At 40.8% G+C, this 27,045-nt stretch overlaps 1 protein-coding gene across 2 annotated transcripts in view; it reads right to left on the bottom strand.

Annotated features, from left to right (window-relative positions):
- Me1 (malic enzyme 1) overlaps positions 1 to 27,045 on the bottom strand; it is a 114,293-nt gene that overhangs the window by 35,305 nt on the left and 51,943 nt on the right. For both annotated transcript variants that reach the window (XM_021206292.2, XM_021206290.2), the window contains exon 7: positions 5,175 to 5,284. In XM_021206292.2, coding sequence (XP_021061951.1) covers positions 5,175 to 5,284 — 110 coding nt within the window. The remainder of the gene's footprint in view (positions 1 to 5,174; positions 5,285 to 27,045) is intronic.

Raw genomic sequence — 27,045 nt, forward strand, 5'->3', positions numbered from 1 at the left:
GCTATCCCGAAAGTTTCCTATACCCTCCCCCCACCTCTGCTCCCCTACCCACCCACTCCCACTACTTGGCCCAGGCCTTGCCTTGTGCTGGGTCATATAGAGTTTGCAAGACCAAGGTGGCCTGGCCTCTTTTGATGAAAATGGGTCCAAATGTTAAGATGTAAGGAACTGTAAGCTCACTTCCAACTCTCAGATCATACGATCCCAAGATGTCTACTGATTGTTCCAGGGTCACAAGATTTAAATAGCTGAAGAGTCAATTCTGGAACATTACTAGCATCACTTGTTACTCTATTTTTTTTCATGGAACTGGACACTTGGAGATAGACACAGAGATTTTGCTATTGTCTAATTACAATGTGCCCTTGCTGAGTGACAGTGCTAGCTCACTCTACTAAAAGTCAAAATGCTTTACTGCAGATTTAATTTATGATTACCATAAATTAGGCAGAGTGAGTCGCTTCTCGCTGTATTGGATATCTAGTCATTATATGTGTATAGCATTCCTAGTGACATAGTGGACACAGTTCTCTTTATAACATCAGTTTATGAGATCAGAAAATAATAGTTTAGCACTACCAAAACCTTGAATGTGAATATGATTCTCCTACCCAGGCTGGGACTACTGTAAATTTCTTTATAGAGAAGCAATTGCAAAAAATTAAACTTTTATAAAAATGTGTTTGCAAAATACATTACATAATTGTTTGCTCAGACTCTCAAAAATTTGAAACTATATTTTAAGTTATATGAATGTGCATTTGGATGTGTGTGCATCTGAGTGCAGGTGTCTACAATGGCTAGAAGATGGTGATGCATGGATGCTGGGATTTGAACTCTGGTCCTACAGAAGAATAATAAATGTTAGTACTGTGGAGCCATCCCTCCAACCTCCAAGCTCGGAGGTTTTTGAGCCCTGACATGACACCAGACATCCTGCACCTGATCTTATAGGATGAGTAGCAGCGAGAATGCAAGGTCTGACATGCTGTGTGACATCATCTGTGACCCACATTTATATGCACCCTGCACACAAAGGAACTTTGTGTTTAGAGTTAGATTCTAGTCTCAAAATGTCTCACTTTGTATGTGAATGTGAGTGTGTATAGTAAATACAGATGTATAGATATAATACACATGTATAAATATATAACTACATATTCTAAAATCATGAAAAATATGAAATTCAAAATACTTCTGCTACCAAATATGGTGGATAAGGGCTACTCAATCCCAGTATGAATTTGCACATAATGTGTCTTTGGCATCTACAGAAGTTAAGTATTTTGCTGTGCTTCTGCTGTGGTTATAAATCTCTCTAATCTTTTGCCAAAGAATGACCTCAACTGTGAGCATGATAATCTCAGTTTATGGCTAGATGATCAAAAGTTCAAGGCTAGCCTATCTCAAAACAACAGCAATAATATCAGACCTCTACTGATACGCTGGCATAGTAGTTTGTTAAACCTACTAATTGTTAAATTAGAACTAAAATGACTTTACATAACTAATGAGATCAATTTTTAATGAAATAAATCCTCATGTGCTATTAAAAGATCAGATGTCACAGAAGTGTTGAGGATGTGGGTGAATTTACACAGGCTGGCTGTAGGTTAGAGCACGCACCACCCGTTCACGCAGTGCAGAGTGTTCGAGATGCCCACAGCCTCGGTGGAAGGACACAGACCCGCCAAAGCATGTGCAAGACACGAAGGCAGGGATGGCTCCCTGTGGAAGGAGAAAGTGCACACTAGTGTAGTCCCCCTACAAGCTGCACTAAAGCAACAGAAAAACAGATTTAAAAACAAACAAGCAAGCAGAGGTATGGACCAGAAGCATCAGGCACAGTGGGAGGCAGGGAAGAATGCTGCAGTGAAAAAGATGAAGTGGAATTTATTTACTCGATATGGAGGAGCACACACATGCCAACTTCTTTTTAACACAAAGACTACTATGAGAAAGCGACTGGCAGCAGACAGAGCAGAGCAGAGCCTCCATAGAGTAAGAGCAAGGCGGAAGAGCAGGGAACTCCATTGTATGTTCTAGACAAATGAGATAGTCTAAAACATAAAATGACATTAAAGCAAGCCCAAGGTCACTTAAGATTATTTTATATTACTGGTATAGTTAGCTATGCTATTCTTTAATAGGATACTTTTCATAAATAGTATCATTAAATAACACATCTGTTTCAAAAGAAGGAAGAGGAGAAAGTCCCTTCAAGGACAGGATGCAAAAGCACTTATATACATTGCAGGGCTGAAATAGTTACATAACTGTTTTCACTGACAACATCCATGGGCATAATAGGGGAAAACATAGAGTTCAAGAGATAAGACAAACAAGTTGGGAAACGCTGTCACAGGGACAGCTCTGTGTGGAGAGATGCTGCGGATGGTTCGCTCACTCTGGTCAAAGCTTGAGGGCTTCCCATAGGCCTTCTCAAACCTGTATTTTCCCTTCTGAGGGTAGCGTTGTTTTGTGAAATTCCTGTGAGGAAATAGTTAAGCACTATGTGTACAGGCAGCAAGGGTGGAAACCCAGCAATTTCACTGCCTCCACGCTGGCAAACCTGGCGGCGCTCCAGCATCGTCAGTACACCTCACAACACGTTTCTCTGGACCTCAACTTGATTTGTAGGCTTCACTTCCTATATATCCAGGCCTTAACCTTAACTAATGATCCCGATAGACAGAAACTATCACTCAAATTTCTGGTTTGGTGATTTAGCCTTCTTAAACTTAACTCTGGTTCCCATTCATTCTGAATAATGCTTCTCTATCATATAATACTAGACTTAACATTCTTATACATATTTCTGCAATTACCACAAAAATGCAAAGGTAAAAAATACTGTAGAGGAGGATATGTAGGTTTGTTGTTATGTTATTTTTAAAATGCTGGAGATAAATTGCAGGCATTGTATGTTCTAGACAAGTGTTCACCGCTTATATACTTCCCCGGTCCTTGAGAGGAACAGGTTTATTCCACGGGTCACTGGAGGCTGCTATAGAAACTACCTCAAAATGAACTGATGGGTGACTTGTGATATTAGCCTGCACTGTGTACATTAAAGCCACTCTCATTACACAGGGTTCCCTAGAGTCAGGGCTGCCACGTATTAAAACCAGACTTCCTTTCTATAGCTCACATGGACACTTAATACCTGGAAATTCTGGATTTCCTTCTGAAATCCCCTAAATACTTGCTTCTAAGAAATCCCTAGCCGCCTGTAAAGTGACTATCCAGGAACTATGCACCATGAAGAAGCAAGAGTGCACAAGGATAGGCTTCTTAGAAAACATCAGCAACACATAACTAAACCAATGGAAGACACCGAGTTTTATGAAATGACATCAGGGTTACTTAGTGGTGAGAGGCACTGGGCTGGAGTTCACTGAGAAGAGAGCACAGGGAGAAGGTTGGGCTAGGGAGGAAATGGGTTTGCTTTGAAATGGTTTCAGAATGAGGTAACGCTAAGATATCTAAGAAGAGCTGTTAATAAACAGATGAATATGGTGTCCTGGAGTTCAAAGAAGTCTCGAATGCAGAAATAAACCTGAAAGCTGAGTGTTACAGTACGGAATATGACCTAAGAGGACAGGTACTAAAGCAAGAAGAAAAGACCCAAAATGCTGTCATGTGCCAGTCAGAGAGAAGAGATGAACAGCCAACACAGTGGGAAGAGAGCGGCAGGTCAGTGCCAGGGCAACAGCACAGTGTTCAGGCCAGCGCGAGGGACAGGGTTATGTGCTGCAGACATTAAGACAACCAGAAAAACACTCACAGCAGTGACACAGAAGCCATCTGGGTCTCAAGTTGCTAGAACTTAGTAACTCCCTCCCTGTGTTTGTCCTTTATCTAATGGTAAAATACATCCTAATAAAATAGGTTCCTAAGGCTTTCATAGAAGGCCTGATGTTGAAGGAGGAAGGACAGAGTGGGATGGAAAATCAGAACTTGCATAGAAAACCACAAGCAGCTAACTGAAGTCCACGGCCAAAGCATGTGCCTGAAATATCAACTGGAATGCAGTAGACTATTCATTTGCCAGCCTGGTCCTCATGTGATCTCAGCCAACAGGACACAGTGAGACCCTGACTCAAAAACCAGAGCTACAGCACTCACTGGAGGGAGGCTTAGAGACGGTGGCGAAGATGTATATGCATTTATACCCTTAAACAACAAGCGGTCTGTTCTCACAGCTTTCCTTCTTTATTATCTCATAATAGCTGGAGATTTTATCAGATTTCTAGGAGCTCATGTATCATCCTGGACATTATACGATGCTTTCTCAAATGTGAAAGGGAAAGAGAAATGTGGCTAAAATCATCCAAAATAATCCTGTTTTTTAACAGAAACCTAATATCTACAGGATTTGAATAAAAAAACTGTGAACTAATTTCAGATATTTTTCATATGTTAATTTTATTGTGTCTATATATGTGCTCTTTATATGCATGTATATACATAGGTATATAATTCTAAAAAATTCTAAAAAAATTAATAAAATGTTGCTATTTATTTCAGCTTTAATTCATTATTTTATTACTAACAATTTATATTTAATGTGAGAAATTATCTGTTTAATACAGATGGTATTTAAAGCATAAATTTTCTTACTATCTACATAACAGCTTCCCAGAGATTATAATACTTTTAAAACAGAAAATTAGTTTTGAAAATTACTGGTGTCCCAAAGCTGTGAAAATATGTAAGTTTCTGATTTGAAAGAGGCTGTATTGTCTATAGTCTGTCACACCCCTAACATGTAACTGTCTCAGCTCAACGCTTCCCTGCCTCTCATGCCTCTCCCACAACCTTAGCCTTTGGGATCACTGTGATAACGTCTTACTCACCTGCAGCCTCAGCCCTTCAGTTTATTCGTATTACGGTGTATTTTATAATAGTCACCTGGGGTGAACATTCAGGCTTTAACTTTTCTCCTCCTCTTCTGATGCATATGGAGGGGTAGGACAGGGTCCTCCAAAACCTAGAGCTGCATGCCAAGCTTCTGTGTGTTTGCATGTCTAAATCACTCTATGACATGATCTTTCTAGACATCTTCCCTGTACCCCTTCCTGCCTTTGCTTACACAGGTCATTGCATTTCTCTCTTGTCTGACTGGAGAGTATCATGTGACTCTTGAGCCATACACAGTACAATGTGATTACCTTGAATATCATCGTTAAATGTGCAATACTTGTTTCGATACTTGTTCAGGAGACGAAATGCATTCAGATTGGCAAAATCTTCAAACTGAATAAGGCAATTCATGCCGTATCTATGAGATAAAAACATGCAGTTTAGACACTAATTAAATAACATTTTAAGTAGACATTTAAAACTAGGTCACAGAAAAGACATGCTAATTTCTTTTTATAGTCCTATCTAGATGCTTAGCATAAATGTTTAACACATTATCAGCAAGGACTGACAGCATGCTTACCACAAAAAAGGGACTGGGTTGGTACTATGGAATAATGCCAAATGACAAAAACTCAGACCATATCCTCAAGGAATTTAAAACTCAGTAGAAACAAAATCTTTGAGTTAAATGAAAGGTATGCAAAATGTAATATAAAAGCTATGTATAAACAAAGGATTAGTTATTCAGAAAACAGTGCTTCCAGCTACACTTAGAAGCCAACTGACAAACTAATGAAGCTTTAATTGTCTACTACTTTGAAAGCTGAGATGCAGGGTTTATAAGTCAAGGCAAAGTAGAAGCAAAACAAATGGAAGGTAGAAAGCAAAACCCCGTTGGGAAAATGTCAAGCTCACTAACAGTCTGTAATGCAGAGTATGTAAGGCCTACCCTTTTCATTCTCCTAACTCAGCCGGTCCGCTCCATCCATGCACAACAAGGGCAGTTACCTAACTGTTTATGGGATAACTCTCTGAACTCCCTGCTCCATTTGTTGTTTCTGACTCTGAATACTCCCATGCTCTACCCAGACAGCAGATAAGTTCAGCTATATGGTCTGGCCAGCATCACAGATTTCCTATTTGTTTCCATGTTTGTGTGGACTTTAACACAAACCCAAAAGTCTTATTCTTAGTCATGCTATACTGTTAAAGAAGAATGTCTTGCCCAGGGTCACATAGAAACAGAGCAATCTATAGCTCAGTTCTGGAGGCTTGGGTTCAAGGGCAAGTTGACTGTAGATACTGTCTGGAGAGGACCATCTCCCAACAGGCAGCATCTTCTTGCTGTGCGCTTACATGGCAGAGGCACCAAGCCCACACCTTCCCTTTAGCCTTCATATGGGCACTAATCCCCATCATGATGGCTCACCCTCAAAAGGCCCCTCTATTCAGAGCTTCACGTTAGGGTTTAGTTCTATACAAGCTTTCAGAGAAAACAGCTTCAACAACCTGATGCTCTCCTTGACTACAGGTGTTCAATCCCTTAGCAGGCTTTTCATTTCATTAAAGAGAGAAAAAGCTTTCCTTTCTTAGTCTATTCTCTGGACCTTACTCTATCAGATTTATGTCTCTATGTAGTAGCTTTAATGCCTCCTCAGTGGCTCGCTCCTGTCTGCAAGTTCCAATTCTTGGAACTCAGTGATTTTAAAACCTCCTCAGATGGGAACAAAACCAAAGCTATGACTTCTTTCATCCTCACGGTGTCAAAGTTGTCACTACAGAGTACTAAACTCTGTCCTCATTTCTACTTCCTTCAGCCATGAGGACAGCTGCAGACCCCACTCTCCAACATCACAATGGAGATAAAGTCTGTCAGCGCTCTCTCCGGCTATCCACCTCGTCCTACCACCATAACTAACAAAGATCTAAGTCTATTTACTCATATACAATTATCACGTATTTGTCCTTAATTATCTACTGTTTGAAATTACAATAACATTTCATAGGTGAAATTGAGATTAAATCAACTTTTCCTCCCTTTGTTTCTCTATAAGGTTTTTGTTATAAACAAGAGGGAAGGATTCGGTACTTTCTGAGATTGATTTTCCTCACGGCAGCCAGGATACCAATGGGCTCCTCTTGATTCCTCCTGGGAGGATGTATCTCCTCCCCCGTGTACTGATAAATGGGTGAGAGCTGAAGTAGTTCTCCCATCCCACACTGATCCATATGTTTGCTGAGCTGCCCAGTACAGTGGCTGTAGCCTAGACAGAGTCTTGGTCACCAGTGGCCTTGTTAGGACCCTGGCCAAGGGATGTCACAAAGATCTGGCTGTTGTTCTTCAATGGCTGCTGTAGTAGGAGACTGGAAGATTTTGTCTCATTTTCAGTTACTAATGAAACTTAACATTGTTTTCTGTTTCTTTGAATCTCTCTATATCCTGGTCATTTTTAATTCTTTTTGGAAAATAGTATGTTCTTTGATTCATTTTTGTTGTTTTCCTTTCATTTATTATTTTAATAGAAAGTCTTTATATTTTCAGGACAGTACCTTCTATCATAGACTCTGCAAATGGCTTTCCTAATCTTCTATACTGTGCCACTGATCCCTTAGATAGTGTTTGTCCTGAACAGCTTTAACTGTCAACCTGACACAGTCTAAGACCATCTGAGAGAAGAGTCTCAATAGAGGAAATGCTTGTATTAGTGGCCTGGGAGCATGTCTGCGGGGGACCATCTTGACTGTTTAAATGATGTAGGACAGCCCAGCTCACTGTGGGCAGCAGAAGCTCTAGGCAGTCGATGTGAACTGTATACAAAAGCTAGCTCGGTATAAGCTGCTTTGTGAGCCAGCAGCCAGCATCCTCAATGGTTCCTTTTGTATTTCTCTGGCTGTGAAATAAGTTCCTTGGTCAGAGATAACGTTGTGTGGAATAGCAAGTAGGCCTGCCTTGAATCCTGTCTTGACTTCTCTCAATAATGGACCATGACCTGGAACTGGGAGCCAAATAAACCCTTTCCTCTCCCAAGCCGATTTTGGTAAAGAGTTTTTTTGTTTTTTTGTTTTTTGTTTTTTGTTTTTTTTGTTTTGTTTTGTTTTTTGTCACAGCAACAAAAATGAAACTAGAATAGTGTTTCTGTTGATCTTACCACAGAAATTTCAGGGTTTTAATAAGATTACTTGAAGTTTTTACATATAGACTCACCTTTGGATAACATGCCTATGATAGCCTTTGCATGTGCATTAATTTATAATCCAAACTTTCTTCTAACAGCATCATGGGTTTAGACCATACAGTTTTAATGATGAAAGCATCTATTTTCTACATTACTTGCCCAGCTATATTAGTACCATTTACTTGGTTCTCCATCATCATACACCATGTGATACAGAGGAGAGTTGGCTCTTGTTTTTCTGTTTCGCTACACTACTGCTAACAACCGCAAATGTGTTTTGCCACTTCGTATGACATAACGCATACAATTAGTTTTCACAACCATACAATGGACTACCACCATGATTTTCATCTTATAGATATGGACATATATAAGTATAAGGCATAAACATGACAACTAGATAGTAATGATTAGTCTGCTAATATGTGTATCCATAAAAAAAGTATCCTTGCTTTCACCAGTACTGCTCTCAAATAACTTTAATATTGAATATGAATGATTACACCTTTGTACTTTCTATAATCTGGCTATTACAATGGTTCTGGACCACAGCCTATGGAGTCAAAGCTCCCACACTGAAATCTTGGCATCTATGCAGATGAATATACTATGTATCTTCAACTTTTCTGTGCCTGTGTTTTCCCACCAAGAAAGATAAGAATATTGTCCACATCTCTCACAGATTTGTTATGTGGGTTGTCTGAAATGATAAGTGTGTTTAGAGCAATGACTAACAATAAGTACTCTATATTCAAGAGTTTCAAAAATATTTAATGGTAGCAAAAGAATCTATTAAATGTGAGATAATGTCCTCCAAGTCTAAGAGAAGTCTGAAAACTACTCTTCAGGAATAAGGCTAAAACAAGACAGTTTAGGTGACGCTACTAAAGGAACTTCAAAGGTTGTTCTTCACAAAGAAAATAATCCAAATAATAAAAGCTCTTTAGCAGTTAATAAATGGAGAAATACATATAAATACAAGCAAATTTTGTCAGATGACATAATACTGACAAAGTGAAGCTGACTGATTAGATCTTCAAACTCAGATTCCAGAGCGGTTGTTTGGTGCTGTAGAATCTACTGAGGGCACAGAGGAAGAAGGGGTTGAGAGGAAACTGGGGGAGTGGAGACAAATCATGACCGATTCAGCTGCACTTCTAAGTTTCTCATTTTTCATATCCCAAGGAAGCCCTCTATGAAATTACAAAAATGTTATAAAGAACTGAAAAGAAGAATCTCCATAATTATACACTGTCACTTTTGAAAATGTCAGCAGAGAAGTAAACTTTGTGGTAGCAACTCAGTGCCCCAAACACAGGCATCGGGCACAGCCACCCGACGACCGGGATGGCTACTTTCCAACTTTCTTGTTTCTAAGGAGCCTTCCTTCAGCAACCAAAAACTGCATGTCGCTGGACAATGCTCTGGTGTGTCACATTCCGGGGAATAACGGAGGCAGATGCTCTGTCATTATGTTCAGAAGCAGCAGCCTGTGGTCTGTGAGGAGGCATCAGAGCCTTCTCAACTCTATTCCAGGATCTACTATTTACTCAGTCTGGTGGTTTGGGGCTTGTTACAGTTTCTCTGTGGTTGAAATGGAGTCCCTCCAGTGTGGTTTGCCTTTGTGTTCAGGACATGGTGTAGTGAAGCTATAAATCTACAGGATTTCCACAGTGCCATCTGGGGAGAGTCCTAGATAGTAAATCGGTACACAGGGCACCTTATCATTTTCATGCGCCTGTTTTAGACTCATCCTCAGGAAGATGCCACACACTCATTTTAATTTTGTCATGTTTCCTACCTGGTAGTTAGCTCTGACCGCTCCTAGAGATTTAGAACGAGGCTTTTGGGATTCATCTTGCAATGTGTATCCTACACTATGTAAGAAAGAGAACGTCTCAGAAGGGATGCTTTGTTCTATCTTCAAGTTGCTAGATGCTAAGAAACCAGGAGCAATGGAACGCTTAGGAATTAGCCAGTTTATCTCTACATAACTGTGAAAAACCTACTATTTTATAATCAAAATTTGGCATAAAATAGCAGGTATATATAGTTTGAAAAACTAAAAAAAAAAAAAAAAAAATACCCCAACACTGCCATGTAAAACTTCTGGAGCTTGTAGTCTGGAAACCACCTTACTTCAGTGACTAATCGCTGTGGCCAGAACTGACTAAGCACCAGATGGTATGGTCCACATTTCAGAGGGATTATCTAATTTAATTCTCTCAGCAATTCAGCAAGGAAGGCACTGACATTACATTTTACAGATGTAGAAACTACAGTTCCTTATGACTAAAGACCGAGCATTTGGTGAGCTCACACTGCTCAGTGTGGTTAGGTCTGGGCTGACAGCAGGCCATGGGAACTCATGTGCTGGGCCAGCACACTGTCACTGAGCTACATCCAGAACTTTATCACGAAACCAGCAAGATGGCATCTGTATGCATTCAACACACCAGGCATCTCAGAACCAGGCATATGTGGACAAATATTGATGAAAACAGTAGTCTTTCTTTGATCTTAAAACGGGTTCATGTAACTGACTTGATCATACATGCTCTTCCTGAAAGACAGGGTAAAATCATGTTGTAGGATGTGCTATGTGTATGGCACTACACAGTGTCCAAGAGCTATGGTACTTCATATCAGATTAATTCCTGGGGGGGGGGGATTTATTCCAAATGACTCATTTCGATAATATATTAAGGAAGGTACCTTATAAATGTAGCAGCAAACAGAAATATAAATTTTGCCCTTAAAATGCTGACTGGGAAATAGACTTGTTAGATGGACAGAGCACATGAGCAGAACAAACCTTAAGAGAGGTTTAGTGAGCCATCAGTGAGGCCGAGAATAGCTCGGTGTAGGGGAGCTAAGCACTTCCTTAGGTAGCAGGCATGGGTCCTGGGCTTAAAGATTCAAGTTAAGTCAAACTCAACAGCACACAGAGAACCCAGTAAAGGCTTTAGGGAAAACAGTCATCAAGCAAGGGAGACTTAAGTGTGGCCCTGGGGAAGACTCAAGTTAGAAGTGAACAAAGAATAAATGGGAGGTGAAGGTCCCAGAGTCTGAACTAGCAGATGCTAATAACACCACTTTGAAGAAGTTCAGAAGATGAACGGTAGATTTCACATTACAACAGGTCTGGAGTGGCTCAGCAGAGAAAGGCACTCCCCACCGAGCCTGACGACCTGAATTCAATCCCAGCACCTGGGAGGAAAGGGATACTTGCAAGTTATCCTCTGACCTCCACACATGTACTGCGTCACAAGTGCACCCTTCCTCAATACAAAAAAGTAAATAAATAAAACGTAATAGCGTTCAGTTTCAGACTGAGTAGTCTTGAATGCTAGCGTGGGTGATCTGAGTTCTCTCCGGCCATGCATCTTCACATCCCATGCACCCTAGTATGTAAGAAGAGCCCCACTCACTTCTTACACACTCACCAGGAAATGCCTCTAGTTGCAGCTCTCTGTATTGTTTCACACACAGATAGTCCTGTCACTGTCTTACCATTCCTTCAACAATGTCTTTCTTTCTTTCAAATGTCCTCTAAGCAGCTGCTACATGCTCCTCCCCCCCACACACACACCTCTTAGAGCACATAGTGACAGAGAATTTCAGTGTGGCCTGTGTGTGTGCCATCTCTGTGGAAATGCAGGTCACCGAAGCGCAGGGCAGGACAAGTGCATCAAAAAGGCCCTCAAAAGGCTGCTGAAGCCTGAGCCAGGGGGAGAGTTCTAATAGCAGGGAGAATTCTGGAGGCAGGGGAAACATGTTTAATGCTGGAATTAACTACATCTATGGCCCATTCTAGAAAGTGAAGTAAATTAACAATGACTAAAAACACACAATCTGGAAGGAAACAAAGCAAGAATTAAGAATAGAAGGTAAATAGGATTGGATCATGCTGTGCCTTTAGTCTGTGTTAAAGAAGTTCATACTTTATCCCAAGGGAGTAAACGGTGTAGCAATATGCTGTGATCAATTAGCACCAACACTAGGACATTGTAATCAGGGTTTGGGTGTACTGAAGAGAGGCAGGGGGTTTCCTCGGGAGGTGGATACTAGATCCCAACTCTCCATCTAGAAATGAGAGTACAGACAGAGAGAAACAGATGGGTCTGAGAAATGTTCAGAAGACAAAACAGACAATAGTGAGTGAGAGAAGTAGATGAGATACAGGAGCAAAATAAACTGTCATGCTCAGTTAGAATGTATGATTTCAGAGCTGTCTCAGGGCTAGACAGCCAGATGTAGGTAAAGCTCATGACCTAGCCTTGAGGAATATGCTATCATTGATCTACAGGTGAAAATGTTGGGACAAGCAAGGCCAAGATTATCACTTGTGTCTTATTTATCACCCAGAGCTTGTGTGGTACATATGTACATACATGCACTCAAAAGACCCATAACACAAAGGTAAATAAAAAAAACCTATTTAAAAAAAAAAAGGATAAAAAGACGTAGCATTCTTTTGAAATGCTATTCTATACCCCCAAACAGCATAGCATCACTTTTAAGCTTTATATATGTGGGTAATTTGCACAGAGAAGATGGCTATTGAATGACATCCAATTTTATGGTGCTATTAATAACTTAAGATGAGCACTTGAGATGTCTTTCTGTGGTGTACCCAAGTGGCTGCATGAAGCACTAGCTCTGTGCTATAATATTACATACTGCAATGTGCGACAACTTTTCAGTCCAGTCGCCTGTTCACGTCAATTTAAACTATTGTCAGCTTTTCATTCTATAAACAATGCTGCTGTGAAATGTCTGCTCATGTCTTCTTAAGGAGGGGTTCCCCTGAGTACAAAGTGCGCTAGTAACTTCACTGTAACCCTACAGTGACTCATGGATGTATCCTCCCAAAAGCACTGTGTAAAATTGGCTTTCGCATCCTAGCATCTGTGTTCTCTGCCTTCACTTTTCTGGAAATCTGTTGGATATAATTGGCATCTGGTATCTGTGAATGGCACTAAGATGCTGGGCAGCCTCAGAATGCCCTTCATCAAAGACCTTACCATGGAGTATAGCAGAACCTCATCTCCGGCTATAAGGCGTTTTCTTGTATTTGTTTTGTTCTTGAGATGTGGTGTCATGTGGCTTAGGGTGATCTCAACCTCATTACATAGCTAGAACGACCCTGAATTGGTCCTCCCACCCCCACTTCTCATGTCCTGATGCACGTAAGATCCGTGGCTGCATTCCAGCCCAGCCGTCTTCCTGAGGAGCCTCCAGGCAGTTGCTAGGCCCAGCACTGGGAATGGGGCCAGCACCGTTCCTACCCAGCATGGGACTCATCTAAGGAGCCTCTCTTTGGTCAAGAAATCCCTACTGTGCTGTCTGAAATCTGCCACATACATATATCATGGTTTGAAGCCCTCCCTGCGCAGTTTTTTCCTCCAAATGTTCAATGCTGGCTGAAGTCAACCCACACTTGATCTTTCACAGCAGTTACCATCAATGTCTCTCTGTCTGTCTGTCTCTCTCTCTCTCTTGGTTTGTTTGGGTTTTTTTTTTTTTTCTATTTTTCCCTTTTTGTCTTTTGGTTTTTGTTGTTGTTTGTTTTTCTTGTTTGTTTGCTTGCTTTTGAACAGGGTTTCTCTGTGTAGCCCTGGCTGTCCTAGAACTTACTCTGTAGATCAGGGTAGCCTTTTTTTTTCATTTTTATTAAATATTTTCTTCATTTACATTTCAAATGCTATCCCAAAAGTCCCCTATACCCTCCCCACCCCACCCACTCCTGCTTCCTGGTCCTGGTTTTCCCCTGTACTGGGGCATATGATCTTTGTAAGGCCAAGGGCCTCTCCTTGATCAGGGTAGCCTTAAACTCAGAAATCTACCTGCCTCTGCCCCTCTTTGTCCCTCTCTGCCCCTCTCTGCCTCCCTCTGCCTCCCTCTGCCTCCCTCTGCCTCTCTCTGCCCCTCTCTGCCCCCCTCTGCCCCCCTCTGCCCCTCTCTGCCCCTCTCTGCCTCCCTCTACCCCTCTCTGCCCCTCTCTGCCTCCATCTGCCCCTACTTCTCTGCGCCTCTGCCTCTGCCTCCTCTGCCTCCTCTGCCTCTGCCTCTGCCTCCTCTGCCTCCCAAGTGCTGGAATTCATGACCCAGCCTCTACCCATGCATCTCTTAAGGGACAACTCTCAGCAGGTTTGATGAAAACACCCATTAAGACCAGAGTGACTGTTAGAGTGTAAGCCTCCATTTGAAGGCTTCAGCGCTATCTCAGCTCCTCTGCTCACTATCACACAGCCCTGGCAGTTATTCAGCTTCCCTGTCCTTTAGCTTCATCTCTAAAGTGAACTACTCCTAGTACTGCATCACAGTTTGAGAGATCAACACTCTTGACACATAAGTATCATTATGGTTTGCTCAGTGTGGTCTTGTTAATTCATCCTGAGAGTTGTGATTAAGTGTGGTGATGTATGGAACCATTGACTTGTCATGTTTCCTGGTCATGTCCTTCTAGATGTGCATGCATGCCAAGAGGTGTTAACCCAGAAGGTGAGAAAAGGCAGTATGATCCCAAATAAAATACTCAGTGGTAACAAGTTGCTCCAATGTGATTACTTTTCAGTTGCTAATCAGCCTGTACTCTAAAATCTTGTGTCTCTTTGATTAGTATTTTCTTCAATTTTTGTTCATAATATTCTCTAAATAAAATTCTAGACATACATTAAGAATCTTAATTGTAACACTTGAGAAATGTTCTCTGTAGGTTTTAGGAAAATATCTTGTGTAGTTTAGCACACACAAAGATTTCACAGTCTGCAACAAGTGACAGGAAGAGAAAAAAGCCATTATGTCTTCCCAGTCCAAAGCGAGTCGCCACCACATGTCAACCCAGAAGCCCAGAAGCGTCTACTTTAGAACACAGTCCTCCTGTGGGCTCATCTGCTCTCACTTACTGTGTGTTCTACTCAGAACCCCTCATTCTCTTCCTTGGCTGTCACCTAGCTAATACTCCAGAACACAGCGGTCAGCCCCCAGCTTTTCTTAAATAAATGATCTACTATATTTCAAGATCCCTCTTTTCTCTAAGATCCCTCTGAACTAAGCAAAAGCTTGATAGTTATGGAAGGCAAATTCTATTCTATTTCTGTTCCCCTGGTCAGTGACAGCTCTATCCTTCAGTGATTAGAAACACCTGAGGAGGCGGCTTTTTAGGTTTCTGGAAAACAAGCAAAATTCCCGAGTGGTATACGAAGCTCTAAGCAAAACAAAACACAATTCTCTACTCAGCATTTGAGTTCTCAGGACTCAACATGATCATCTAAACCAGGAGCCCCTGACAAGAAGAGGGATGATATGTGTACTCTAATTCTTATTTAGAAAGTGCCTTTCAAGGCCCAAAGAGTTGAAAAGACCCCACCCATGCAACTCTTAAAATAGAGCTACAGTTCTAAATTGTTCAGTAGTTTAAAATAAAGGCAATGGAACCTGGAAGAGTCCCTTACAACTGCCTGCTACTAAGGAAAACACATACATCACCAAACTGCACTCATGTATCACAAAAGCCGAACGTTGTCATTTCTAAAGAATAGATGCTGTAGTTAGGCTAAGAGAGAAGTAGTGTAGCCAGAGACACCTAACGAGAGACTCCACACAAAAGTCTGACAAAAGACTTTTTAATGTTAATACAAAATAAAATCTAGAGAAGGAAAAGGCCCTGATGTGGAGACAGTCTCGCTTCAAAATTCTTGTTAGCCACACTCTCTTTTCAGCACTAGACTGATTACACGCTAGTGCCACAGGCTCCAAAGAATTAGGAAATGGACAGTTACTGTTCTCCATTATCTTTGCTTTAATAAAGTTAGATGAAACTGACAGACAACTTCATGAGTGAACCACGTTCTCTTGTCCTTCTGAGCCCTACAGAGAGAGAGGCCCCCTTCCCTGAGGTTTACTAGAAAGGGAGAAATGCAGCCAGAGCCTGCTTGCATGGAGGCTGCACTGGATTTGATGCAGGTCATCAGCCTCTTCTCTCTACATTAGTTACTCGATGTTCCCATGAGCTGATACCAATAACATTTCGTGGAGTCTGTGGTCCAGGAACAAGGGTAGGATTTATACTTTCAAGCCCCACATTAGGAAGAAACTTGGCAAAGAAAGACCATTCTGCATGATCTGGGTCACAGGTCGAAACACCAGATATAAAACATTCCATACTCTCTACGTATCAAGGAATGCAAAGGCAATCCTAACAATGGAGAAAGCTAAACTTGAATAAAGACATGGACATCATTAAATAAACTTACTAGACATACTAAAAGATCCTAAACATGATATACCTTGAAAAAGCTACCAAATAAATAAATAAATAAATAAGAAAAGCCATAAAAGCTTACTTCCAAATAGCAGACACAAAACAAGATTCCTTGTCATGGAATCCCAACAGACAACAGTATTTTTTCTTAAATATAATATGCTATTTTGAACTTTGATTTTACTATTATTAACTTTTAAATGGTACCAATTTCAAAGATTTAGAAAATAATTTATGTAGAACATATTTTAATTAGATGTAAACACAATGTACTGGACCTTAACTTTTCTTGTGGCTGACTTTTACGAAACTGTCTGAAATAGAAAATGAAACCAAGCTATTATTATCATCGAAGCTGGGGAGAGATGCGTTATACTTTCAAACACCCCCCGGTTCTGCATCAGACAAAGCTATGCTTGCTGCCGTTAGGGATGATGAGGGTAGCAGTGCAGTGAGCTACTCCCTGCAAGTCCCAAATACAAACAACAAAAGCAAGACAAAGCACTGCTCTGAAACTGCACCAACTTCCTATTCATAGACTAAGGCATCTTGGGCATCTATACACATCATTTTTATATGTGTACAGAATCAGTTCATGTTGCCTTTGCATACATATTTATGGAATTAACCTTTATAAACAAACCAATTCTATAAAAGCAACTAATAGCTCCTTAGAATAAAGATGAAAATATCAAGCAACAATGCTAGCCTCTAAAATGAGAGTTTCAAAGTATCCTTTGGGGGGCAAGGAGGGGGCACAGAATAAGGTCAGGGTCTCTGTAAAGCATGAAAATAGAGTGAAGAAATGGGCAAGTGTGAGTCCATGAGCAAACACATCCCATGGCTGCGGTCTGTCTTCTATTGTAAAGCATAGTTCTAAAAAGGACAAAGCTGGGTTTTCCCTTAGGCTCTTGAGATAAAGTTATCCTAATAGATTTAGGTCAATGATTTCTACAGTGTCATGAAGTCACTGTATGAAAGCCATTTTATGACTGTGGTCATTATTTAAAAGATAGATGGTACCATGTCTGTTGCTCGATAGCTTCTCACTCTGCAACACCTTTCCAACCGCCCAATATGTCTGCCTAGTACCTCATTAGTCATTGATAAATGTCTGTGAAATACGTGGTTCACTCATTGGGTGCCTGGTTCACTCAATTACAACGAAATACTGAGTTCCAGGGAAACTTACTTTATAGTTTTTAACATTCATTTATTTAAGGAAAGGACAATGTGCCATGACTCTTGTGGAGGTCAGAAGACAACTCATGGGAGTTGGTTTTCTCTTCCCACTGTGTGGGTTCTGGGGATCAAACTCAGATTTGATGGCAAGGCTTTACCAAGTGGGCCATCTCCTTGGCCCAGTGGAACTTAAATCCTAGCTACCTAGATGTATATTATATTAACTTTTTTATAACACCATTTATGCTTTTATTTTTACACCTGGCTACAATAAGGTACAATATCTAATAATGGCCCTGAACTACAAGTGTTTTGCACACTATACATATTCTTCTGTCATCAATTCCCTAGTGGTCTTGGCTTCAGTCTCCTGTTTAATCAGAACTAATAATTCTATGATTTAAAGAAGCCATTCCTGAAAAACAGCAGTCACAAGTCCACTCTGAGTGTGGACATTTAATTGGGGCTGGCTTACAGGTTCAGAGGTTCAGTTCATTATCCTCAAGGTAGGAGCATGGCAGTGTCCACCAGGAATGGTGCAGGAGTTGCTACATCTTCATCTGAAGGCTGCTAGGAGAAGACTGGCTCCCACATGGCTAGGAGGATCTCAAAGCCCACCCCTACAGTGACACACTTCCTCCAACAAGGCCACACCTCCTAATAGTGCCACTCCTTGGGCCAAGCATATTCAAACCACCACAAGTCATTGAGTAGCTCATGTGTGTCACAGGCCAGTGAAGATCAGAGGCTGAGCTGGGTTTACAGCAGAATAGTTGGAGCATCATGTGGTCTAACACAACACAATATGGGAACGATTCATACAGGGCACAACAAAGCAAAAGCATAGCTTAGATGATGAAGCTAAAGCTTGAAACAATGGTAAGATTTAGAATTCAACTCAGGACACCAGAAGACTTCCGGATTTTCATGAATTCCAGGCTCCTGAATCGAGGGCCAGAGCTGCCAATTCTGACGGGCAAAACTCCCTGTCACCGACCACTGTCATACAGAAAATCTCAAGCACTCAGGACTAACAGCTCGTCCTTAGCTCAGGCCACAGAGTGTTGGCTAGACTGGAAGGAGAAGGAAGCACAGAGGGAAGCCAGGAGCAGGGCCTGGCAGCTGGGGCCAAAGGTGCGGACACTTCTGACTTAACCGAACTGCAGGAGACAGTTGCACAGTGCCAGGGGCCTGACTTTCAGCCACACTTTCATCAGTAGGAGCTTACTAGGAAGACCTGGGAAAAAAGTCCCTCAGAGCTTCAGAGGAGGAAGTGGAAAGTAACCATGCTGAAAATGTTAGAGCCTGTTTTCATAAGGACTTACCTTGGGAGAGTTCTATTCATCTGAGATATTTACTAAGGCTTTACCAAAGTCTAAGCAACATAGGGGAAGAGAAATATGCAATTATAGCCTTCTCTAGCTCCTAACATGGGCAAGAAAATACCCAGATAAAACCTAATCCTAGGCTAGACTACATGGGCCCTACACAGCACCTCAGCAGGGATCCATTATAATAGGAGATAAGAACTCAATGACCTTCAAACTCAATACATGAAATCTCAAGGAAAACCCAAAGAGACAGTGAGGGAGACAAAGACAGAGGCAGCGAGAAACTGTAAACAGTAAACAACCTGACCAAGCTAGATAAACAAGCTCAAGATTAGATGCACATCAGCAACTATCAATCCAAACACCATGATGAGCTTTCAATAAAACTACAACAAATGATCCCAGACAAGATGTACAGGCACGGGAGACCAGGCAAAACAGCAAAACTCCCATCTAGATGGTCAGCAATTTTGGAACAATCAGACCATGACTATGACTCAGTTATGAAGAGTTTAATTTGAAAAACTGTAGAGACCAATCAGGAACATATGGGTAACATACGGAGACACTGAGATTCTAAGACTCCAGAGGAAATTCTGGAAATCTAAGACACAGTGCTAAAAACTGCCTTTGATGGGCTCATCGGCAGACAGACACAGCAGAGGAAAGAATAAGTAAGCCTGAAAAAATTGCCAGTAGACGCCATGAACATTAGAACACAATGAGAAAAGGCAAGAAAGAAAAAGAAGGAACAGTTAAGAACTGCGGAACAATTACAGATGCTGTGCTGTGCAATGGGGAGGGAGGGAGGGAGGGAGGGAGGGTTTGAAGCGACTGTGGCTGAGACTTTTACAAAGTTAATGACAGACATCAACCTGCAGATCCAAGAAGTACAGGGACCACATGAAAATGAGGACAAATAGGTTTTTTTTTTTATTCATATGTAAGCATATTAAAGTCAACTGCAGCAGGTTAAAGACAAGGAGCAAATCCTGAAGTTTTGGGGGAGCCTCACCTCCCACATAGGAAGGACACTAGACTGCTCTTCTGAAATCCTGTAAGCTAGAGAATAAAGAAGAATATCTTTTAAAACTTGTACTATTTAGCAATAATTAATTAATGCAATTATCCTCCTTCAAAAGCATAGCATAAGTAAAGACTATCTTAGACACAGAAAAGGAGGGGATTTATTAAAATGTTAGGGAGGTTTCCAGAGAGAAGGAAGATATGTAAGTAGAAGATGTAACACTGAAACCATATCAAACAGTGGTTCTCATCCTGTACATATCAGATATTTACAATTCATAATATTAGCAAAATTACAGTTATGTAGCAGCAACAAAATAATTTATGGCTGGAGTCAGTACAACATGAAGAACTATATTAAGAGTCACAGCATTAGGAAGGTTGAGAACCACTGATAAAAGAAAGGATAAAAATTGGACAGAAAATAAGTAAGGTGAAATAAAACCTCTTTCTTCTCCCCAGCTGACCTAATAGTTAAGGCTGTTTAGATGATAACAAAGTCTGCTGTGGGAAGGTGAGGTGACTGGTAAGGGAAGCTGCGGGGGAGGGGTTTGGGAATGCTTAAGGAGACAGCTGGGCTTCACATGGAGCCATTCTGTGTTATTTGGAAGCAGATGTGAATAAGCTATGTTGTCAATTTGCTATTTATTGCCAACTCTTGAGGCAACCACTAAAACTTTTCTTAATGAAAGTTATAATCGGTAGGCTAAAGCATGAGAGAAAATGAATTTCTGTTTTTTAATTCTCCTTATCCCAATCAAACTTCCAAGCCTTCCTTTCCCTCAGTTTAGCTAATTTGTCTGGGGGGTTATCAAAGCTTTAATCTTAGTTGACTATATTCCACAGATAAATCCAATATATTCAATAAAAACTTAGTAAATGTTTACTGGGACCCAACCTTGGGAGGATACAATGGTAATAAAACAGCAAACTACTGGATTTATATTATATTTATATGTGATATAATAAGTAAATAATTGGCATCGTATGAGTAACCTACAATGTATGGAAGAACAGAACGTAATGGCATAGTCTGAGGTATAAAATGTTAGGACAGGAAGTTGGAAAGAAGGCTCAACTAAGGCGGTAACATGAGCGTGGACAAGGAAGGGAAGTGAGGATGTCTAAAGAGAATTCATGTTCAGCAGGACAGGAAATATAGGCTTTAGGTGGCAACCAACAATTTCTTATTGTGCTAAAGAGGATATAGTATTAAAATTAACACCAAGCCTGGGCTAGAGTGAAACCTTATATAAAAACAAAAACAGTATGAGCTCTTTTAAGGCCTCTTTTTTTTCTTTCAGGTAACCTTTCTTTTATTACTCATTTAATTAATAATCTTCAGAGAAATTCCCATGTGGAGAACACCATAAAAGAGACGCAGTTGTCACTACTTTTCTAACTAGTTTTCTGGGAAAAGAGGCATGGTAAGAACTATAGTCACAAAACAGAATCAAAACAGAAAGATTCTCATCTGTGTTGACTTTAATATAACCTTAGCAGTGTATGCAGATTGTGGGAGCGCTTTACTATTTCTCACGTCAAATGAAAAAGCTACTTGAACATGTCAGCATTTCTCCACCCGTAGCTGTATAGTCCTAGGAATGAAATAAATTCCATCATCTATCCCACAAATTGTGTACTTAATGACATACCAGGTGGTGGCCTAGAAACTGTGGTCTGGCACTGAAGGAAAGAGGAGGTATTCTGTTTTCATTGGTGTGTGGATCTATACGGAGCATAAAAGTTGAACATAAACAAATCTGGCATTGTTCCGTGCAGAGAATGAAAAAAAGTGAGTTGAAGGTAACATTTTAAGCACACTGGTCAAGGCAAGCTTCACTGAACAAAACAGATCCTCTGAAAATTTCAAATTTCAAAGATGAGACAGCTAGCCTAGTGGAAAACCAGGCAGAGACACGAGAGGATGGTAAAAATCCAAGCAGATGACACTTCAGTTAGAAAAGAACAGTACGCCATGCTAATGAAGAAGAGGTCACAGTCACGAAGCCAGGAAGGAACCAGGAAGCCTGGTGGCACAGAGCCTTTCCTGGTAGTACAAAGCCCCTTTTTTATTCTGAATGCAATGGTGAGGATTGCCAAGTTCTGAGCAGAGAAATTACTCAACATAGAATCGTGTTGGCCTCTGTGTTAGGAACACACTAGAGGACAACAAGTGGGGAGGCAATAAAACCAGTTAGGAAACTACAATAGCCCAGAAAAGCAAGATTAAGGAACAGGCAAGGGTTAAGTCCTGGATACATCAAAGTTTCGAAAGCTTTGCCAATAAGCTGTATACAGAGTGGTAATTCTCGTTCTTAGTGCAGCAAGAATGAGCTTTTGTGTGGCGAGATGGAAAAGTTGCAGCAGGAGCTGGCTTAGGGGTGGGTGCAAAAGCAGGTACCCACAATTATATATACATAGTAGGTCATATATCACTAACATATACGATCTAATATAGATGATCTCTATATTGTTTTACTACAGATTCAAGTAGAAGTACCAATAAGGAGACTGGTTACACAGCTCTAGAGCAGAGACAAGATCTCCAGGCTAGAAATACAGACCTATGGGTGACAAAAAGTTCTCTGATCAGTGAGATCACCAAGAATCAGAGACGAATCGTCTGGAGAGGTTTCAGGTGAACGAAAAGGAAAAAGTCATGGAAAGCCCAAAGGGTACTTGGTGGGAAGTAAGGAGGGAAGGCTGTCCCAAAAATACACACTGAGCAGTCTGGAGATTGAAGGTATGCTTTGTTTTAAGATTGATTGATTGATTGATTGATTGATTTAATGTATGTGAGTACTGATGCTGTCTTCAGACACACCAGAAGAGGGCATCAGATCCCATCATAGATGGTTGTGAGCCACCATGTGGTTGCTGGGAATTGAACTCAGGACCTCTGGACGAGCACTCACTGCTCTTAACCACTGAGCCATCTCTCCAGCCCAGTTTTTCTTTATCTATATTCTGAGTAAGTTATTTTTAAACCTACACTGTCAGATATAGAATTACTGGGGTCAAGAGATAAAACTGTTGAACAGGCATATATATGAGACACATAGGCCTGTGTGTCCGACAGTGTTGGATCCCTCGGAACTGGAGTTTCAGGGAGTTGTGAGCTGCCATGTGGGTGCTGGGAAGTGATTCTGAGAAGAGCAGCAGCCAGTGCTCTTAACCACTGAGCCATCTCTCCAACAGAGACTCAGCAAGTGTTAAAATAGATATGTGCTACACTATGAAAGAAGCTAGTTAACACTTCCTGCATTCAGTCACAGTACTGGCGACATGAAATGGTACCCGGATTGCTCACTTGTTATCCCAGGGATCACCGTAGCCCCAGAGAAACACTTCACCACAGACCATGGCCTAGTCTTTTCCAGGATGACCTATATCCAATTACTGATACAGACACATTCAGGATTGGCCAAGACAGGCCAGAGAGTGACAACAGTAGAGGCAGTCATGCCTGAAGAACCACTCAACATCTTCTGCTCAATCCTGTGGCTTTTGTCGTCTTTCTTCCCTGGGAGTTACTCACAAGAGCACTTTTGAAAGAAGCCTTAAACATGGAGCCTCATTTCAGAATGTGCCTCCCAGGTAACCTAGTCTATGACATCTGGTACCAGGACTGGTCTGGAAAGGCAGGTGGTAAAATGGGTCCTTTGACCTAGGTCAGTCCACAAGAATTCTGTCACTGGCAGTACTTAGACCTCAGCACACAAGGTGGCAGCCCATCTATTATAATTATCTGCAGAGGAGACCTGCTCAGGGTATCAGTAAAAGAGAATGTTAACTGGAATGCTATTTCAGAGTTTTTGAGAAAGCACACCAAGAGGGTAATAGAAAAAGAGCACAAGACTTGTGGGCAAATAACCATCAACATGAGGGCCAAAAGCCTCACTTGTACAAATAGACTTATAGATTCCATAGAGCCTTTAGCAGAAGACCCTGATGGCAAGAACAGGGTGTGTACACATCAGTGAACCTCCAAGATGCCCAAGACACTCATATTTGCTCCATCAGAATCTTGGTAGAATGAGTAGGCGCTTGCTACATGGAGAGGGATATCTGGCTTGATCTTCCCAAATTGTAAATCCTCAGAGTCAACACCGTTTTATGACTTAATAGAAGTCTTTTTTTCTCTTCTCACTGTTAATGAAGTTAGTTTTCTGCCAGGAGATGGTATACACCTTAATCTCCTTCAGACCCCCATTCAGGCCTATAATAGCATCTATCACATCAGAAGCCATGTGGGCCATACTGGAGCTGAAGAAGGAAGAGAGCTACGATATCCCAGAGGAACAGATGTAGATAGCTTGTGTTAGCCAAGAGCAGTCCAAGTGAGCTCAATTCTGAGGGTTTTTGATCAGATCCTGGACCCTAATGTTAGGTAGTGATTTTCAGACAGTTTCTTAAGATGCAGAATTTAACAAATGGCAAGAATCCCCAGAGATGACACAAAATGAGTATTAAAATAATTGCTAGATGCCTACCCAAACCAATGGCTCATACTAAGTAAGGCTGGCTTCCATAAACATTGCCATGGATGGGAGAAGCAAGAATTTCTGGGCTCAGAGAAGGGCATTCTGGGATATACAAACTATATATTGTGTCCTCCCTCCTCTCCACCCCCCAAAAAATCAGATGACTATTTTCTAGAACAATGACAAAAAGCCATATAGAATATGCTGGTGAGAAGCCTCCAAATCACTGAAAAGCTTATTTCCGGATCTCAGAAGACCAGGATGGACAGAAGACAACGTTGATACATAACCAGGCTTACTGATAAGCAGTAAGAGGGTGACAGGCCTCCAGAAGGAAGCCTAATGGGTGCAGCTGTCCTTAGAAGGGCAACAGCAGTGTATGTGAGACAATGACCCACAGTCATGAGAGAGAACAGAGACAGCTTTTCCTAGTCTGTCACTCAGTGTTTGCTACCAAAAGAAATCAAAGACAAACAGCTATACAATTGAAAGCAGTTAACGCAATAAAGTTGCAATTGCTTGTACAATTTCCAAACTTGAGCTAATCTTTTACCCAGAATTCACAAAAGAAGAGGCCTAGTTTCCAGAAGGTAAGACTTCGCAATACATTGGCAAGGATACTCGGCAATAATTCTCCCAGCTCTTCAGAGGAATCTACAATGCTTAATCAGGTACCTACACTGGGGGAAAAGGGCTCAGATCTTTAGAGGATTCTTCCCACAGTGTCTGCAGTGATAGCTGGAGACTTGAAACATCAAGCAGTTGCTCCTGCTCCTCCCTTTGATAGAAACAATGTAAAGGGTAATGATAGTGGGGCCCCAACCAGGTGCTCATAAAAGTCTGAATGAGACCACAAATCTATACTGTGTGGGATTTCTCAACTGAGATATTCTAGTTTCATACTTACTAAGTGTGTTACAATATCTTCAGGTCTTTGGCCTATTCAATAAGAGCTATCACAGGGCAAACAAAGATGACTTTATACCACCTCATCATCCACCCCATCTCTACCAATACAGTAAGTTAAAAACCCACAACAGTTTTGGTGGTTGGAACTAGGCATAAACAAATGAATGCTAACAATCTCAGTAGCGCAAGGAGTGGTCCCAAATGCTATTACACAAGTGTGTGGGCCCACGTTTCGGCACAGCTTCTGCCTCTGCCTGCTTGAGTTCCTCCTTCTTCCTCCTACAAGGCTGTTCCCAATAGCACTTAATATATTCCATCTCAGAAACTCCAACTGCAAAAGTCACTCCTCAATCATGAATTTAAGTCATATGTCCTTGTAAAATGAATTTTTCTTTATTACCCTAACTGGATAATGCTTGGTTTTACTCCTAGTCAGCTTCTAAAAGAACAATATCAAAACAATCTATTTTGAAGTCTCTGCTATTTTTCTCTAGGAAGGGCCTAGAAGGATAACGCCTTCTTTTCACCATTTTTGTTTTTGAACAGAGTCTCATTGTATAATGCAGGCTAAATTAGAGCTCACAGTAATTCTCCTGCTTCAGTTCCCAAATTCTTAGTATTCGACATAAGCAAACATGCCTGCCTATAGATGTTTCATGCATCAAAAAACACTGTTGAATCTATTAATCCACATTTTTCTTTTCATATATCTTAAGTAATCCCCAAATTTAATATTTAAAATGTGAGTTGTTTTCTGATACTGCAAGGAAAAAGACCTTTCCAACTTGGTTCCTATCTCCAATTCTCCAGAAAGTTGTTCATGGTTTCCATAAGGATTTTCCATCATCATTGAGTGCTTAGAACAGGCTTTATAAATTCCCTGTAAATATCATGAATTTGTCTTATTTGGGTAGATTTTAAACTCACAAACTGACAGTGAAGCAAAACACGTTGCAAGTGTCATTTCCTTTTCTATCAGGGGGCTTCATGGCACTACTGAGCCAACTTCTTTATGATGCTGTTATTTAGAAAGTTGATAATCACAAGTTTAAGGTCTTTTATGATAAAACCTTTAAAATTATATGTGAATTATAAGTAGAAATAAATGAATGGCATCACATAATTTTGAGCTTAAACTAAAGTTTCACAACTCAAATTTTCTCTAAGAGTAAATATAGCTTAATGTATAAGTAGGATAATCACAAGTTAATCAAACATGTTTTTTTAAATTAGTCCATAGTGATTTAAAAGTATGCTCTGAATTAAATCCCATGACAAGCAATTTGAGATATTTAAAGTCTGTGCAAACTGATGAAGAAACTGTTTTTCTGTTGGTTATGACTTTAAATTATAAGAAACAAAAGATCATCTTAGTTCCATGAAATACCAGTGATAAAGTTACTCACAAACAAAACAATAAAGCAGAACCACTGAAGTACAAGTGTATTTTTAAACAATAGTGGTTTTGTGGCTGCATACTAACAAAATGAATGACTGTCAGTTGGCATGACAGAACTCCCTCAGAATATATTATCGCAGAATCGCCTTCTTATAGAAAAAAGTTGGAAAGTCTTATAGTCCCAGAAGGCCCACAGTCCAATGCTTACTACACTATATGAAAACACAGTGGTATATTTAATCAAATACTGTTGATTTAAGCAGAGATGTATGAATAGCAATTGATACCCTGGTGCTCCCCTATTACAGCTCTGGGATCGTATAGCTCACACTCAGTCTCCACCTCTTCCTTCTTCCACCACAAAAGGGTCCAATATCAGCCACAAACATGAATGAAG

This window comes from Mus pahari, chromosome 10 (assembly GCF_900095145.1).
Source record: "Mus pahari chromosome 10, PAHARI_EIJ_v1.1, whole genome shotgun sequence".
Lineage (NCBI taxonomy): Eukaryota > Metazoa > Chordata > Mammalia > Rodentia > Muridae > Mus > Mus pahari.